This window comes from Pteronotus mesoamericanus, unplaced genomic scaffold (genome assembly GCF_021234165.1).
Source record: "Pteronotus mesoamericanus isolate MK-2021 breed Mesoamerican mustached bat unplaced genomic scaffold, CSHL_Meso_final contig_164, whole genome shotgun sequence".
NCBI classification, from domain to species: domain Eukaryota; kingdom Metazoa; phylum Chordata; class Mammalia; order Chiroptera; family Mormoopidae; genus Pteronotus; species Pteronotus mesoamericanus.
Window position 1 is genome coordinate 2,377,188 of NW_026555065.1, and position 17,271 is coordinate 2,394,458.

The following is a 17,271-nucleotide window of genomic DNA, read 5'->3' on the forward strand; positions in this document are numbered from 1 at the left end:
CAAAAGAGATAGAAATATGACCACACTTCCCTCTTATAAACAGGCGATGGTAAACATCTGAGACCACCAGTCCACAGCCGTGGTTAAACAAAGGGCTAGGGGCGCCCTGGAATGGCTGTCAGGGCCTCCGTCTCCCCACACGCTGACTTTCCCTCCGTGAGTGGTAAATTTGGGCCTTTAACTTCAGAACTGAAGCTGATCAAACAAAACCAGCCTCACACTGGGACAACTTGGTTCGGTTTCCACCCAGGCTCACCTAGCCACTACTTCTGGAAACTCAAGAGTTCTCAAGGACAGTAGCTGCTTTGGTTCCAGGCCCATGCGCGAAGGTGCCTCTGTGTGGGGAGCACACTGAGAAGGCAGGAGGACACAGTCCCAGGTTTACTGAAGTGTGCGACCCCCCCTCCGCTGCCTCCCCTGCTCCCCACAGACAACCTCACCTCCTGGATCAGCAGTGGTGCTACTCTCTTTCTTCAACAATAAAAGCAAAAAGTGCAACTTTCTCAATTAAGCAAGGAATACAGGCAAACCTCAAACATCTGTAATTAGCTTTGAGATGTTCTCCCGGGTCCAGATAATCCCAACTCCTAGATTAATAGGAAAATAAAGCACGAGGGCTTGGGACAGGCTCTGTTTTCTCCAACCTGGAATGAAAATGCATTTGCAGACTAAGTGAAGTCTGTTACTAGCTGACTATGGCAGGAAGACGCCACGGTATCCCATGTCTGCAGAAAGTTCCATCAGAGAAAACGACAGCAAATTATCTAAATCAGCCAGCACTTTGTTTTTAGCCACCAAACATTTATAGAATTCTTATTTCTTCAACTATATGCTTTCCGAGAAAGTTTCCGGTAGATTCAAAGCCAGTGAGATACAGAAAGACACTAAGCATGCAATTAAATTGCACTTGGTTTTGAAGCTAGAATACCGCAAGCACCTTTCGAAAATTTCCCCTGGGTACAGGAGGCTCTTGACTCTACTCTGCCCCTACTCCACACTCAAAGGCAAGTTTTTAATCTTCATTTTACCAACAGGAAAACAAGACCAGAGGAGGGGTAGAGACAGAAAGCTGAATTCTCTGAGAGGGCCTGGCTTGAATCACAAATATATTATCTTCAGATACATCCCTCTGTGTCCCCAATTTCTCCCCTCTCCCAAAGCCGGCCCATGGCAGATGGCTGCAATCCACCCAGTTAGATGCTCAGCACACAACTGTGTCTCCATCTCAACTGTAAGCTCCATGAGGGCAGGAACTGATCTCTGACTGGTTTACCACCATATCCTCAGAAATTAGCAAGACATCACATGTGTGTTCAGAAGTCTACTCACAGAAGAAGGAAATCAACAAGCAATCAATAAGTATTCATTAAAATTTATAGTGTCTGGCATTGTATTAAGTACTACGTACATAATGAATCAAAGAAGTAGCCTGGATCCTTAACTTCAGGAGGCTTATTCCAATCCATTGTTTCAGGCATTGACCGCATGCGACAGTATACAGGCAAAAGAGATACAAGGAGGTTTCTGGGAAAGGTTTTCTTCCTGGATGAAGAGACCACCCCACCCCACTACTTGCCTGCCCACCCCACACCACACAAGTAGAAGCAGCCTTTTCTCTGCCTCTCAATGCAACTCTGTAAAAAGAGTAATGTCTGGAGCAGCTGCAGCCATCCTTGGACCAGGAGGGGTCAAGTCTGAAGACAAAAAGAGATCAGGCTGAAGATGGCAGAGCAGAAAGATGGGAGGCTCCCAAGTCCTTGCTGATGCCTGAAAACTTTCTGTCCCTAGACTTCTTAGGGAGATAATTAGTCCCACACTATTGAAGCTGTTAGTTCGATTTCAAGTTACTTGGGGCCAAAAACATCCTAAGACAGTGAGTCTGGCCCCTGACACAGAATATCAACTGGATCTGAGAGGGACGGAGCCCACTGGCTTGCCACAGTGCCCAGGCATGAGGGGTCCAGAGCACAGAGGCAGGTGGCAACGGTGAAAAAAACTGCAACTCTAAATACAAAAGCAGGTTCCAGCCTTACCCGCAGGATGGCTCGGTCATCTCCACGAAGCCCTGCGCCCAGCTCCCGTGCTCACTATCCAATGAACTGGAACATAAATAATTAATGCTCCCTGCCCATCCTCCCCGCACACATGCCTTCTTGGGTGTGGGGGGTGGTTAGAAAAAAAGGGGTGGGATGAGGATAATGCATTTTTTTCTATTTCTAGTACATGGCGTGGCCACAAAGGATGACGACCAGAGCACCATGGGACCAGCTGAAGTTCTCCAAGCAAGTGCCAAGTTTGGTTTGAATTTCTATTTCGTTTTTCTCAGCCCATAACTGGTCCACTTTGTCACTCCAGCTGCTCTCCTTGGAGCGCAGCAGACAGGACCTAAGCCACGGGAACAATGAGGTTGGACAGGATAGAGGACTCAAGTCCCTCTCCGTGCTCCCGACAAATCATTTGGGGCAGGGGAAGAAGGGTGAGGCTTGGACAATTTCACAGAACAAATTCTGAGAATATTAAGCAGGAGTGAAACAGTGCAGTCTTTCCATGTTCTCTGCAGAATTCCATTGGCTGGGGGGCGGGGGGGTTATTTGGGGCCACATGCTCCACGGAGGCCCTGGCACATTCCATGCCTTTACCACAAAGAGAGAGAAAAGGCATGCTCGCTGTTATTTTTAATTCCTTCCTCAATGCCTTCCAAAATTCTTCAGCAGAAGGATTACCCACTAACTCCCACCAGCTCCCAGCCAGTAGTATATCTTTGAGGCCTCAGCTAAATTGGAGCAGGGCGACCGGAGAGGGCAGCTCACCGAAGTCTCTGCTTCTGGCCACCAAACACTGTCTAAGTGGCACTGGGCCTGGTGGCATCTCCTGGGTTTCCAAGGGACACATCCTGATGAGGATGCAGATGCTCTAGAGCAAGGTGAAGGCCCTACCACACCCTCACTGGCACCCCCACCCCCCCCAGACACACCACACCTCCACCTCCCGCCTCTGTCCCCTTCCTTTCAGAGCAGCCACCAGCACAGCCACGTGTTCCCTAACTCCTACTGCAGCTAGGTAAGCTCTAGTGCTAACTTCTTCTACATTAGATTATCTCTAAGGTCTCATCCAGTTTTAAAATATGATGCTGCCCACTTGCTGAATGACCTTAGGCAACTCACTTCAATTACACTAGCAGTAAATAATCCTGACAGTCCCTTATATTGTATCAGTGGCACATAAACTGGCTGATCTAATCCTGCCAGTTACCTTGGTCAGGTATCATGATCCCTGGCACAGAGGGCAGGGTGACTCCCCACGTTTGTCTGGACAGGCCAGGTTATGCCCACTTTCTGGCCATAGTTAATAACAGCAGTGTCCTTTTCATTCTTATAACTGTCCTGACTTGTTCAATAAATGACAGTGATCCTACGTTCTCGAAGGGGTAGAACTTTGTCGGCAAATCCAGCTCCATTTCTTATCATAAGAGTGCCAGAGGATGAGAGTGGTAGCCCTTTCTTTGGAAACCTGGGGGCAGACAATCAGGGTCGGGAGCCAGAGACCGGAGTTCGGGTCCCTGTTCTGCCACAGACACCTCAAAGCCTCGACCTCCTCCTCTATCAACCAGGCTGACTCCTTCCCAGAGGACTGCAGATGGCTAAAGCAGATCAACCAGTTAAGCGATGGCCCACCATGGTGTGTGGCATACAGTCGGCTCTCAGTCCATGGCACACATACCAGGATCACCAGGTGAGAGGGCTCAAGTGACCTGCAACAGATCACCACAACTGACTCAACTGTTTGCTTGGACAAAGCAAGAGCATCAGCTCACGTAAGCCTCTGGAGCCAGGCCCCAGAGCACGCATGCCCTGAGCTCCTGTTCCTATTGAATTCTATGCATCCTCGGTGATTTTTCTCTGAAAAAATCTGTGTGTGTCCTTGGAAGCCTTAACTCCATCTCTGTCAGAAAAGGTTTTTAGCAATACTCTAGAGTCATGCCCCATTAAAATATATTAGGTGACACTGCAGGATGCTTTATAGTCTGCAAAGTGCTTTTAATGCATAGCTTCTCTAAGTAAGTAACTTTAATAAACCTACTGAGGAAGGTATTGTTGTTTCCCTTTTTACCGGTGAGGAAAGGGAGGTCCAAAGAAGCTAGGTGACTTGTCCATAGTCCCCAAAGCAGTACGTGTGGGAGTGGGGATCTGAGCCCGGTTTCCTGAGTGCAAACCCAGAGTCCTCCACTGCAGAATGCTGCCTCTTTAGCAGCAGGTCTCCGTCAATATTTTCAAAAATGGTCCATGAACTAGAATGAGTCCATGGACACAAAACTTCATCTTCTAAAAACCTATGAACTAAGAACCACAACAACAAAGCCAGCCCAAACCAAATAAGGTAAATTGTACCCAATTTCTAAATGGTCGATATAATTTCTATTTACTCTCAGTGATAAAAGAAATAAACACCACCAACTAAAATTATTTTTACTCTCTCATTAGAGAATATAATATGTATTTAATACACTTACAGCATTCAATGAGCACGCAGTAGAGAATTTAGGTATTTTTGCAGGTTGCTGCGTGGTCTAGAAACGAGAAGCCTGGCCTAGGTGTTTATCAATGAAGAAATTAAAAACAGTGACCAGAGACATTCCACACAGAGGCTCTGTGCCAGGCACAGGGGAGACCCAGAGAGAGGCCAAGGCCCGATCAAGAGGCCTTTGCCTGGGGACACCAGGTATCTGCATGGAGCCCAGCAACACTCCACTTAATTTCCCAAGGAATCCATGTCAAGCGGCTGGCGGGACTCACTAGCTAATTACCTGGGCACTGGGGCTCCCAGGGTCCTCCTGGCTGTCCAACTCGTCCTCTCTCCTGACAGCAAATAAAACACTATCTTCACCCTGGTTCAGACATCGCCTAAAGCTGTCCACATGGTGGTGTGGGGGATTATGACTCTGACCTGGATAACTCAGGCAGAAAACCCGCTGTTACCGGCTGTGGGTGGGGGAGAAAGTGAAGCACGGACAGAATCGTGGCTTCAGCCACGCCACCCCCTGCTTTAAAACCTCCTGGGCGCTTACAGAGCAGGCAAGGTCCAAACGCCAAGCCTGGCTGACCAAAGCCCTTGGCAACATCCTTCTCCATCTCCTCTCTGGCCACTCCCTCTTCCACGTTCTGGCCACCCTGAGCGGTCCTGCCTTCCCCAGACACCAGGCCCTGGATGGTCTGTCTGGCCAGGGCTCCACAGAGCGGCCTTGACCCCACTCCCCCACTCGGGCCCATCCTTCAAGGCCCTGCTCGAGCACCGCCTCGTAGGTGAAGCCTTTTGACTCCCCCAGAAGGAGGGCTGCCCTTCCTCAGGGCTCCCGAACAACACTGCGTTCGATTGTTACGAGAGTTCTTCCCGTGAGCCCACTGTAACTGTGGTCATTGTGTCGTCCCTGTTTGCCTCTGTACAGTGTAGGGACAGGACTTCATCTCTGCATCTCCAGACCACCTTAGGCACAGCACAAAGTCAGTGCCTGATACACGTATCCAACACACACACACACACGATCAGTCGCCCAGCCCTTTGCTCCACTCCAGATGGACAGCTGCCATACACACGTATCGCCTGCCCCCTCACCTGCATTCACTCTGATCTGGGCTCAAGGGGTGGGGAAGCAATCTCTAAGGAGTCCCCACGATCCTGCCCATATAGTGGTGCCACAGTTGACAGAGTGGTGCTAAGAATGGGCCTGCCTCTATTATTAGTATGTCCTCAAGCACAACTGCAGGGGAAGGCCCCCATGATGCATCACATTTAAAAAATTGAAATCAAGATAACAAACTTCAATATAATGTGCTCTCTTCTCCTATCTTGAAAGATACCTTAACATAACCTGAAAGGCCAGGTTTGGAATTTAGAATTCTCTGATTCCTGGGTCTTACAGTGGAATGTGGACACTTGAGGACAAGTGGCCCCAAATCCCAGCCCACCCCCAGCGCCATCCCACACTGGGAAGGGCTTCCCGCACACCCACGCCTCGCACCCCTGGCCAGCCCGTGGTATGCACACTGCCCACGGTCAATGCGGTCTTCCCGCAGGCAGGTGGACCTGGCGACAAGGCACGCACAGGACTCGGAAGCCGGCTCGAGACCTCTGGGGCAGGGGACTAAGGTCAGGGCCCACAGTGTGGTCTGAAAAGAGGAGGTACAGGCTCTAGAAGGGCCACCCCTTGGCCCTACAGCTCTGCCCCATGAAAATAAGCACCTCCGCGGACAGACCACAGCATGGCCCTCTCCACCAGCGTCCTCTCCTGTGCGTTAACGGCGGCCAAGGGGACGGCCGCCCATGTCTAGGTATATCAGAGCCATGAGTTTCTGGAGCTGACCATTCTCCCTTGCCAGCCAAGCCAACAGGTAAGTAGTACTTCAGGGAAAGCCAGGACTGCCTTCCAACCGAGCCTCCAAAAACACCAGTAACAATACACATCACACACTTCCACACACTTCCAGGCGGGCTATCGGTGACAAGTACGTGAGTCACGGCATTTCTTCTTCAGGATCTTACCCATCCCCCACCCCAGGAACACTGATTCATCAAAGTTTGTTTTCAATACTATTATTTTTAGTCAGCCAAACAATTTTAAAATGACGATAGAGAGGGGGAAGGGCACAACCACCTAAGAAAATGAATTGTTTCTCTTTCAATAGCCTGCCAAGCCCTAAATCAACAAGTAGCATGGCTGTGTGCTCTTGGTGTGCATGGGTTGATGGTAGATTCTGTTACTACATAAACCAAGGTTCTCCACGTGGTGAGCTCCGAGAGCAAGGGGCCGGGTGGGGGTCCCCTCCTGGAGTTGACTGACACCATCAAATTTCCCCCTTGAAAGGGAAAATGAGTGTTTACTGAGTACCTGCTAAGTGCTGTGACCAACAAATATCAGCCAAGCGCTTGACCTATCTTACCTCATTTGGGCTGATTCACATAAAGTAGGTGTTCCCATCCCCATTTTACAGGTGAGAAAAACCCGGCTCAGTGAATTGAAGCAAGTGTACCCGGGACACCACGGGGCTCGTAACTGGCGGGCTCACACCGGCCTGTCAGACTGCAGGGCCCTCCGCTCTCTCTTCACTACCGAGCTCTTCCTGTCCGCCCCACCCCCCACCTCTGCTCCGCAGGTGATATTTTAAGAATCTGTTTGGGTACAGATAAATGGCAACAGACAACATTTAAAGGTTAGCAGGGCAAACTCACTCACTCTGCCCTCTCATGCACAGAGAGAAATAAGGCTCACCTTGAGTCTGAACTCAGTGTGGGTGAGAGAAAGTTTACAATAGGGGAGATGTGAAGCAAGGGGGGGGGGACCAATTTCCATCCTCAGTGCCTGCTTTCAGCCACTCGTAACTACTCAAAAAGTCCTTTCTGGATCCATTACTCCACTTTTGGGCTTAGCCCAGAGGTGATTTTTTAAGGAAAAAATGCCTTTTGGCATTTTTGAGCTGTGACAGCATAAAAACAGACCTTTAAAAAACACACACCCAAAAAGCATTACTATTTTCAAAAGTCCAGTTGAAGAGAAAAAAAATGGTGACACCTCAGAGCTCCAAGCTGGTCTGGCAGTTCGTGATGTAACTCTGAGCGGCAAACGTGACCAGGTTTGTGACTCTGTGGGTTGCAAAGGCAAACCCTTACACCATGTTTCTTAAACAATTTGCTCATTCTAAACCCCCAGCAAAGCACTCAGGAGAAAAACTTGCCAGATGTAAGTGGAGAAGGCCATGTGATACAGAAAAAGTACTATTTTGGGAGAACTCACTTTTCATTTCCTAGCTGGGGTTTAATCTCGTAACCTCCACACTGCCTAACAAAAGGTGCATGCTTACGCAATCAAGTATAGCCTTTCCTTATATAGATACTTGAAAATAAATAAAGGAAGCTTTCTGGGTAAACTCTGACATATGAGCAAACATTTTCCACAGGTATCCTCTATAATGCCTACCTCTTACATTTCACCATTTTTAGGCATTTGTGGTCATTAGTTTAAGTAAACTTCCTGCTCTGAGAATAGCCAAAAATAGCAACAAAGAAGAAGAATTGCTCACTGCATCTAAAGACACATAGCCTCCACATCTTCTTCTTAGTGCTCAGCTATTTTTAGATTTCTTTATAGTTAAATTTCACTGCTTTTGACTCACAAGGTAAGGGAGAGGTATGGAGGAAAATGGGGAAAAATAACCAACATTAAAGACTAAATTACGTTTTTTTAAACTTTTGTTCATATAAATGGATTGGCACCGGGCTGACAGGTTCTTAGGACATTAACAATTAGGAAAGGTTTGTGATTCATTGATCAACTGGATTTGTGCAAGTGGAAGCTTCTAAAGTGCTTACTTGAAAACTGCTTTCGAGTTAGAAAGGGCCTCCCATACAACTTATCCAGCCTACTTTCCAGTTGAGAAAATCCGAGGCCCAGAGACATCAGGTGACTTGCCCCAGGTCACACAGCTTATCAGAAACAGAGCTACGTCTAGGACCTACTCCTGCCATCAGAATGACCCCCCAAACCATGTTTATAACTAATATTTCTTTGACAGCATTTATGAAGAGAAAAGGCCCGCTAAACAAACTTTAGCCTACTCCAGAATTAGCCAAACCTCTTAATTAATAGGCTTCTACTGTGTTTTCATTTTAAACTGAGTCTCCCTGTCAAAACACTCTGCAGCAGGGCGCACTGTGGCAGGCTGCTGCTTACAGCAGAGGCCTCAGATAATCAACAGATAGTGCGACTTGTGCTATAGATTTGTTATTTCTAAAACTGTTAATTAACTCAAAACAAAGAGTAACATTACACACACACACATTCTTTTACCCTTGTCAGGAGTCAATAAACAGCAGAGCTGAGGGATTTGGCTCTCTGACATTAAGAAAACAGTATTTACAAATTAACTAGAGCGAACACATAGACCATTATTTCCACAACACAGAAGCCACGTTGGCAGCCAGTGGGCTGGAAGCTATAGGAGGGCAGGGACAGTGGCTGTCTTCCTCACCAGTTTGTCCCTACTACTAGCACAGGGTTAGGGTGCACTGAAGGAAAGCATAAAAGTGATGTGGACAATTTCTCCTGGAATCTTTGTTCTAAAACTTGGAATAGAGTAAAATTAGAAACGAAGTTTCTGCAGCATGGGGTTAACATATGGCAGCTTCCAGCTGTTTACAGCAACCATTGTGCTTGGAGAGTGAGGGCTTTGTGGCCTGCCAACCTGTCAGCGGTCAACAGATGGTTCCCGGCCCTCACTGGGAAGAAGCTAGTCCCATCCAGGGGTGCACCAACCACTGGTGTCTGCAGAAGGCTGGTCCCTCTTCCAGGCCTTCTGTACGTGCAGCAGGCTGCTTTCACGAACAGTCTTTCTGGGCACTTCTCGCCTCAGGTGTAGATTTGGGGAAGGGGACAGGGTGATTTTTTCTTTTTTTATCTTCACCTGAGGACATGCTTATTGATTTTAGAGAGAAGGGAAGGGAGGGAGTGAAAGGGAGAAAAGCTTTGATGGCTGCCTCTAGTACGCATATAGATGGAGGACGGAACCCGCAACCTAGGGATGTACCCTGCCCAGGAATCGAAGCTGTGACCTTTCAGTTCACAGGATGATGTTCCAACCAAGTGAGCCACACTGGTGAGGGTTGATTTTTTTTTTTAATAGGTCAATACTTCAAAGGAGACAAGGACAAATACTAATTGGACTATTCATGAGCCTGGTTGATTGAGAAAACTGCATTCCACATTAGAGAACTAACTGCACTTACAGGAAGCTGAGCGAGAGGTGGATAAAGAAGGTAAGAGAATAAGGTCATGGGGATAAAGTCTGATTTCAATTTTTAAAGCAAGCACTGCTTGGTTCTATTTATTTCATAGAGGAGTGCATGCAAAATAATGGCTGTATTGTGCGTCAAATGACATTAAAATCTCCTCATAAATTAACAAGTGAAAATTAATGGTCGTTCAGACCATTAAATTGTGTTAATTTTATTTCCATTATAATAATACAGCAATTGCAAGTTTACATCATTAAAACCAATATTTATTTTTCAAAAAACTCATTTTAATTGGATTCCTGATGTGATTAGCTTGAGCCAAATTCTCTTAATTTCATCATCTTCTTGCGTTTCCCATCACAGCCAAATGACTACTGTATTCACTGACTTTTTCCCTATTATTGGAATTGTCATTTTAAACTTTATTTCCTGTGAAGACTTTTCAAAATACATTATTAAAAGTTCTTATGTCCACACAAAAATGCAGGCTTAAAGAATGTGTTTTCAGCAAGGGTTAAGCAGAGAAATGAAAAAGGTCTCTCCAAAACTCTGAAGTGCTGAACACCCACAGTCATCTCCAAGTTGTCCATTTTTTATTGACACTCTGTTATATTCTGAGTTCATCTATCTAAAGTCACTGCTCCCACCAAAGAAACCTGAATTTCAGGTTTGCAGTACTAAATTACTTTTTTACTTCAAAGGGAGAACACTTGACTGTGGAGTAAAATACTGCTCAAGGGTCACTAGCCCTTTGGCGCAAGCTACGCAGTAACACATTCATAGCTGTGCTCTGTTTAGCAAAAGGCTGAAGGTAAAGACGCCATTGCCTCATTCTGGTAGGCAACTATCACCACATACCGAAAGTGCTCATGATCATCCCGCAGCCCAGAAACCTCCTTCGGCTGGGGGCTCCTCACTCCTGCGGCATTCCAGCTCACATGGACCCCTTCCTCCTCTCCCCACCTCCTGCCACAGAGTTAGGGTCTGCCCCCCAAGCCTCTGCACTCTGTACATCCCTCAGCTCCAGCTCCTGCCCTGTATCTTTGGGCTAGTCTGTCTCCCACTCTAGACCAGGAGCTCCTTAGAACAGGTGCTCTACCTTACTCAGCATAGTAGGCATTTAATAAATGATTAAATAATTTAGTAATGAATGAATGATACACAGAGAGGGTTACGTATAACACTTACGTCTGTCAAAGTCTCTGGCTTACAAACACTTCCACGAGTCTTATCTCATTCTGACTTTACAGGTGCAGACATGAAGGCTCTGAGATATTCAGTGAACTCTTTAATCCACCCAGGTATTAAAATAGCAAGATCCAGAGAAAAGAGATAGCTAACATTATTTTGTTTTCTAACACAGTGACTTCACAGTATTTAAAAGACTCATCATAGGTTGCCCCCCCACTCAAAAAAAAAAAATTCCACTCCATACTAAAGTTTCTATTTCTTTTGATGGCTGGAACAAAGAAAGAAATAGCAGTTAGATACTCCAATAATGCCCTACTAATGTTTCCCTTGCTGAAGTGTAAGCTCCTGACAGGCAGGGGCCATCTCAAATTTAGCTCCGCATCCTCCCCCACTGCCTGGAATACTGACTCAGATATGACAGGGCCAATAAATAACAATGAATCAACAAACTCCAATTCTAACATTTAATTAAGAACTGTGAGCAAGGGGCTGTCTGCAACGTGCATTGGTCCCAACATTCAACCCCTGGTACAACAGCAAGTTCCAGGGTTCCAAATGTCAAGGGGATGTCAAGCTGATGCTGGGTTCAGCTGTGGCTCCAAGCCAGCCCCACAGTCAGCTACTCATTGTCCTGGGGACCCCTCCTCTTCCCAGCCCCTGTGTGCAACTCTCCTAATCAAGGTTAACAAGCAGCCTGGGCCATAGGTCTGTCCCCGGAAGTCTGAGAAAGGCGTGTTACAGATGAGAATCTTTTACCCTTTTCCCTGGGGTGAGAGTAGCCTGGCAAAGTCCAGGTAGGTAACAGGAGGACTCCGCTAAAGAGAAGCGCGAAGAGGTAGGAGTTGGTGTATATCAGAAAATCCCCCCACTTGCCTCTGGAGTTGGCGCTTTGACACAAGAAAGCCCAACTTCCCTTCCAAAAAAAAACCAGGCCATAAGCTTAGTCCAGCTTCCAACAACTGTGCCAAGGCATGGATCCTATCAGTGGAGGCACAAGTTATCCGAGTCCATCAGAACAGTCAGTTTAAGTGCACCTGGCTCCTGACTGCTGACGTGACACGCACATACCTTCTCTATTCCTCAGGGCAAATGCCAACTGCATTCTTATAAAATGGCCAGGAAGATACCTGCAGCTTTACTCGCGTACTTACGCAGGCAATTAGTGAGATTCCTCTCTACAACTTATCTATGTTCTGCCCATCCTGCTGGACCTCAGCGTATCCTGATAGCCCCTGTATTGGTGTATCTCAGTCAATCTCTCACCACTTCCTTGGCATCAGTCTCTCTGACATTTTTGCTGTCAATAAGCCTGTGCCACTCCAGCTCTTCTGATCACTGAGACAGGTTAGAGCTGTTGTAACAGAGAAGCCAGTGTGTGGTCTGGAAGGCCCTGATAGGCAGCTACAATTCCCAAATGTTACTGTTGCTGCTCATGGGTACATATTAGCCAAAACGCTTGTTAAAATCTCCTTGGACTGAGGGCTCCTTAAACCCCAAGGTCCAGATCTCACAGAGCACTTTTAAGCACCCAGTGTCCCAACCGTCACACACAGTAGGATAACTTATAAAAAGGCAGTATGGAAAAAGCAGACAATTTGACAAGCAACACAACAATCTATGGGGCATAGCAGACACACCGATATCACTAACATGAGGCCAGCTAACCACCTCCCCAAGACGTGGCCTTTAGTTGTCTGCCTGAGACCAAAACAGCAGCAGCTGTTGCCAAGGGAGACAAGGTGACCCAGAGGCGTGGGCACAAAATCCAGGGATGGAAATCCACTTTGTCTGGATCCACCCAAGCAACTGAGTTTCCCTAACTGAGAAAAGATGTTAAAAAAGAGATCTGCCTTATCAGTAGGTCCTTGCCAGGCAAGTAGAAGATGAACCAGTCCTACCAATGTTGAGAGACCAGGGAGCAAGTTACCTTGAACTTTCAGAAACATTCAAAGCTTCATATGCCTCAGGCTGCAGAGAACGTTGGCAGAGGAAAAAGCAGGCCACAGCTATGTTCATCCTATGTGGGCAAACTTCTACGAAGGCAGGGGAAGCAAGGCCTCTCTCCTCCAGGCTGTCACCAGCTCACAGATTGAACATTAGCAACCTCACCGACAAAGATCCACACTGCCCTCCACCCCCTGCCCGCCCCCCACTAGTTAACAGTGCTTTAGCATTCAACAAAGAATGTATTCAGAACCTTCAAAGTAAACAGCAGCAGGGGGCAGGAAAAGGAGCGCGCTGGGTCAGAATCCCATGTCTACTGCAGCCAGCCTTTTCACCTCTCCCCTCTGATGTTTTCTCAACTTTAAAAATGAGATAAATCTTAAGCCTAACTGCCTTATCTGTTTTCCAGGATTTTCTTTCTTAATTTCATAAAACCATGTGAAAGTGCTCTGTAAACTGTAAAACACTTCACACAGCTGCTCATTTTATAATTGATATCTTTTTTTTGTTTGTTTTGTTTCAAGACATAAACCACTTGTCCTCAATGCACCTGGGCAGCTAAGAGGGCAGGTTTCAAAAACCCCTCCTCAGGAGGGGGGAGGAGGACACTCACTCACCCCACTCACCCCACTCACCCGCCCCACCCCACCGAAAGAATAAAGGAGAATTAAGAACAGAGTTGGGACCAGAACCCAGCGCTCACTGACCATCACATCACACCACCTCCTCTGAAGTCAGTTCTGGCTCCAGATCACACGCCCAGAGCGCACTTCCCAGACAGCACACCGCCTTCCCTCCCCCTTTATTGACTGGACCCACCCAGTTTAAAAAAATTATTATTTTTTAAGTCAGTGCTCCCACCATATGTGGCATTTATTTCCAGAGGAGGCTGCCCTGGGTTCCCAGGACAGATGTTGCTTTGTGCCTGCCTGACAGGGCTGGCAGCCCTTGTACAGCTGCTCCAAGCAGGTGGCCAAGGATGGAGTCCACTCCTGGCCCAGGAGCAAGGATGGCAATCTCTGCGGGGCTCAAGCCCTTGGGGACCCTCTGCACATTCCTCTGCAGCCCAGGACCCCAAAGACATGCCCCCCAACATGCACTCGCTTGGTACAGAGTCAGACTTTAGAGGAGGCTGAGAGGCAGAGACAAGAGATCAAGGCGCCCCCCCCCCCACAACGCACACCCCAATTTCCAGCGAGGCAAAGAGCAGCTAAACTAAGAGAAGGTCCTGGGGATTGGAGAGAAGTCACTGACCCCTTCTATCAACCATCTGTGAGCTCCCCCCCGCCCCGACCCAGCCAGTGCGGTGTGGCTTATAAAGGAGGTCCAGACAGATGGCAAAGCTCTTTGGGAAGGAGGGCTCTGCAGGAATGTGAGAGCCACTGCGAGGCCCGCTTTGGGGTGCGTTTTGTTATCTGGTCGGCTCTAAGCCTCCTCTGTTCTGCATCAACCCGAAATCTCAGACTCAAAACAGGGCAAAAAACGGTTGGGGGCGGGGGTGGGGGGGTTGAAAATCGTACTCTCTGCCGCTTGCCTCTCATTTGAAAGTCTGAGCATTGCACTGCGACCAAAGTGAGTGTGTGCAGAGGGGGGCGGGAGACTGGCACAACCAAGTCTAAAAATACTCGATAAAAATGCTAATCCCGAAGGCAAAGAGAGAACGAAGAAGGAATCTGTCAATCACAAGGCTCCCGCTCCTCACCCACAGCCCCAGCTGTACCGACTGCATTCCTGTTGAGGAGGAAAGACGTGGGGGGACAGGGCTGAAGAAAAGAAAGGGAGAGACACCACCACCTCCACGAGCGCGGGCCGCGGGGGCGGGAGGCGGCGGCGGAGGAGGGGCTCCGGCCCGCGGAGCTGAACAAAGCGGGCCTCAACTTTGAGTCCGCAGCTCCCCGGAGTGGGGGCGGCCAATTCCAGCAGCGCCCCCCTTTCCGGGAGGTGAAAAGCGAGTGTGAGGTCTGGAAGTGAGAGTGCCGCGTGGAAGCCCCAGGCTCTGAATCTTTGCAAATCCAGAGGTTTTGTTTGGGATCCCCTTTCTGACCGCTCTCCCACCCCCACCCTTTACACACAGACACACACGCACACACGCTATCTCTCCCGATCCAACCCCACCCGGCCGGCCGCGGCACCAGGGGGCTGGGCCGGCGCGTCCCCGGGGTCGCTCGGGCCCCCACCTGGGGATAGTGATGCACTTGGTGTTGACGTTCTGCGTGGTGATGGCCTTCTCCAGCTCGTCCAGTTGCCCCGTCTTCTTGAGCTTCTTGACCAAACTCTTGACCGCCTTCTCACACCACTTCTCCTCCTGCCCGTTCTGCTCGCCCTTCTTCCAGCCCAGCAGGCGCTTCACGATTGGGGGGGTGAAGGGCAGGATGGACGACATGGCTGGGGAGGGCGCACGGGCGCCGAGGGACGCCCCCGGCGGGGCTGGGCACGGGCGGGACGCCGGGGGCGCAAAGAGGAGCTGGGCCGGGGCTGCCCAAACTTCTTTGCTTCAACTCTCGGCGAACTTGCCCGTGCTCCGGGCCGGGCCGCGGCGCTGCAGCCTACGGGGCTCTAACGGCAGAGAGAAGGGCGGTGGGGGAGGCGAGCGGGCAGACGACAGCGGCACTGGGTCAGGCAGGCCCCGAACGCGGGGCGGAGGCGGCGGCCGCGAGCCTCAGAGTGGCAGAAGAAAGTTTGGGTTTCCGCACCGGGTGGCTGTTTGGGTGCCGCCTCCAGGAAGGAAAGTCCAACCCCCAGCCAAACTTTGCTTGCCTCGATCGCTTTGATGCGCAGATCCCTCCGCCTCGGCAGCCTCGCCCCTACCCACCCTCCTCCTTCACGGCTTGCTTGCTTGCTTGCTCTCTGGGCCGGCCTGGGCCGTGCGCCGCGCTCCCGCTCCCGCCCGCTCCCAGTCTGCGTTTCATGCAAATCCGCGTGCAGCCTCCTTTCCAAGCGCTGTCACCGCCCCCTTGCCGCCGGGGCTCCCCGCCTCCGCCCCCGCGTCCCACCACCTCCTCCCCTGGGCGCCCTGCCCGCCCCCAGCCTCCCGGAGGGCGCCCGGCCTCCCTCGCCCGGCGCGGAGCACGCCCACGTGGGCGAACGGGGACAGTGGCAGCCCGGGCTGGAGCGCGCAGGGCCCCGCGCGCGGCCACGACCTGAGTCCCGGGGGCGCCGGGAGGAAGTCGTGGGAAAGGAGAGGCAGAAGAGGTGAGAGGGGCCCTCCGGCCGCGGAATCCACCCTCAGGAAGCTGCGTTGGAGTTGCGAGCCCGAAAGGGTTAGCTTGGCAGCCTATGAGCGCCATCCGGCCAAAGGCCGGCCGTGCACCCCAGGGAGGACCCGGGTCCGAGAGAGGGCGCACGGAAGGCTGAGGCCCAGGAAGTCGGGTCGCGCACTTAGACGCGCGCGTGCGCTCATCCCAATCAGGGGCTTGGCACGAGCCCGAAACCCCGGGGCTGTTTTTATTCTCTTTGCTGAGATCACACCGGCTGAAAGCCCCGAGACTGTGCTAACGATGGAGTTGGGGGCGGGGAGAAGTGGGCTCCCAAAAGTGGACATTTGGGAACCTCACTGACTCCCTAGATAATAGCTGAAGCTAAGAGTTCCTTGGGCCTTGCTAATGAGTGCCCGGTAGAAAATGGGCATCAAAGACATCTGTTGAATTCATGAAAGAATGAATGGGGGCGCTTTACAATTTATCTTCGGGAGGAAATTACATTACAAGGTGTTTGGAATCTTACGATACAAAAAGATCTGAAATTCGACACCCAACATATAGGAGGGAAAGCTTTGTTTCCAAAGCTGTGAACTCGCACACAGTGAGGCAACGGGGGAATACTTGGGGGGTAATTCATGTATTCAAAAGCTAGCCTTAGGTTTAGAGAGCTCTGGGGTTTTTCTCTCCACCAGCAGAATTGAGGGACATCTGCCCACAAAGCCTTTAACTGCTTTCAGGGGTTAGTTACCCCAGGCCCCCAGGGCCTTTCCCCTGGTGCTCCTCCCCAACCAGGCCTGTAGCCTGGTGTCTGAGGCCTTTGTTTGTTTTTAACAGCGGGAAATCCCCGTTGTGAGAAAGAAGTTATCTGCCAACCTTCCTGCACGGGGAGTTACAAAGCCCTGTGAGGTAGGCCTGAATCCACAAAGTCAGCCTAGAAGCTGCAGGGGTCCCCTGCCTTGTCAGAAAGAACGGCCTCCCACAAGCTGCTGCTGCGGAGCACTGGCTCTTTGCCCTCCCCTCCTTCTAAGCCCCCCTCCCCCCACGGCACGGATCTTAAAGGAGAATCCCTGAACCCCAACTGGGGCTTAAGGACCTGGTTCCCATTCTTGGCGGGTCCTCCCGAAGCCTCGCAGCCTTAGGTTTCACTCCCTTC

The 17,271-nt window shown here is 50.0% G+C and overlaps 1 protein-coding gene across 1 annotated transcript in view; it reads right to left on the reverse strand.

Annotated features, from left to right (window-relative positions):
- SMAD3 (SMAD family member 3) overlaps positions 1 to 15,573 on the reverse strand; it is a 110,168-nt gene extending 94,595 nt beyond the window's left edge. Inside the window, exon 1 of the mRNA XM_054565242.1 lies at positions 15,096 to 15,573. Within this exon, the coding sequence (XP_054421217.1) occupies positions 15,096 to 15,301 (206 nt within the window). The 5' untranslated portion in view covers positions 15,302 to 15,573. The remainder of the gene's footprint in view (positions 1 to 15,095) is intronic.
- Positions 15,574 to 17,271: the final 1,698 nt, after the last annotated feature.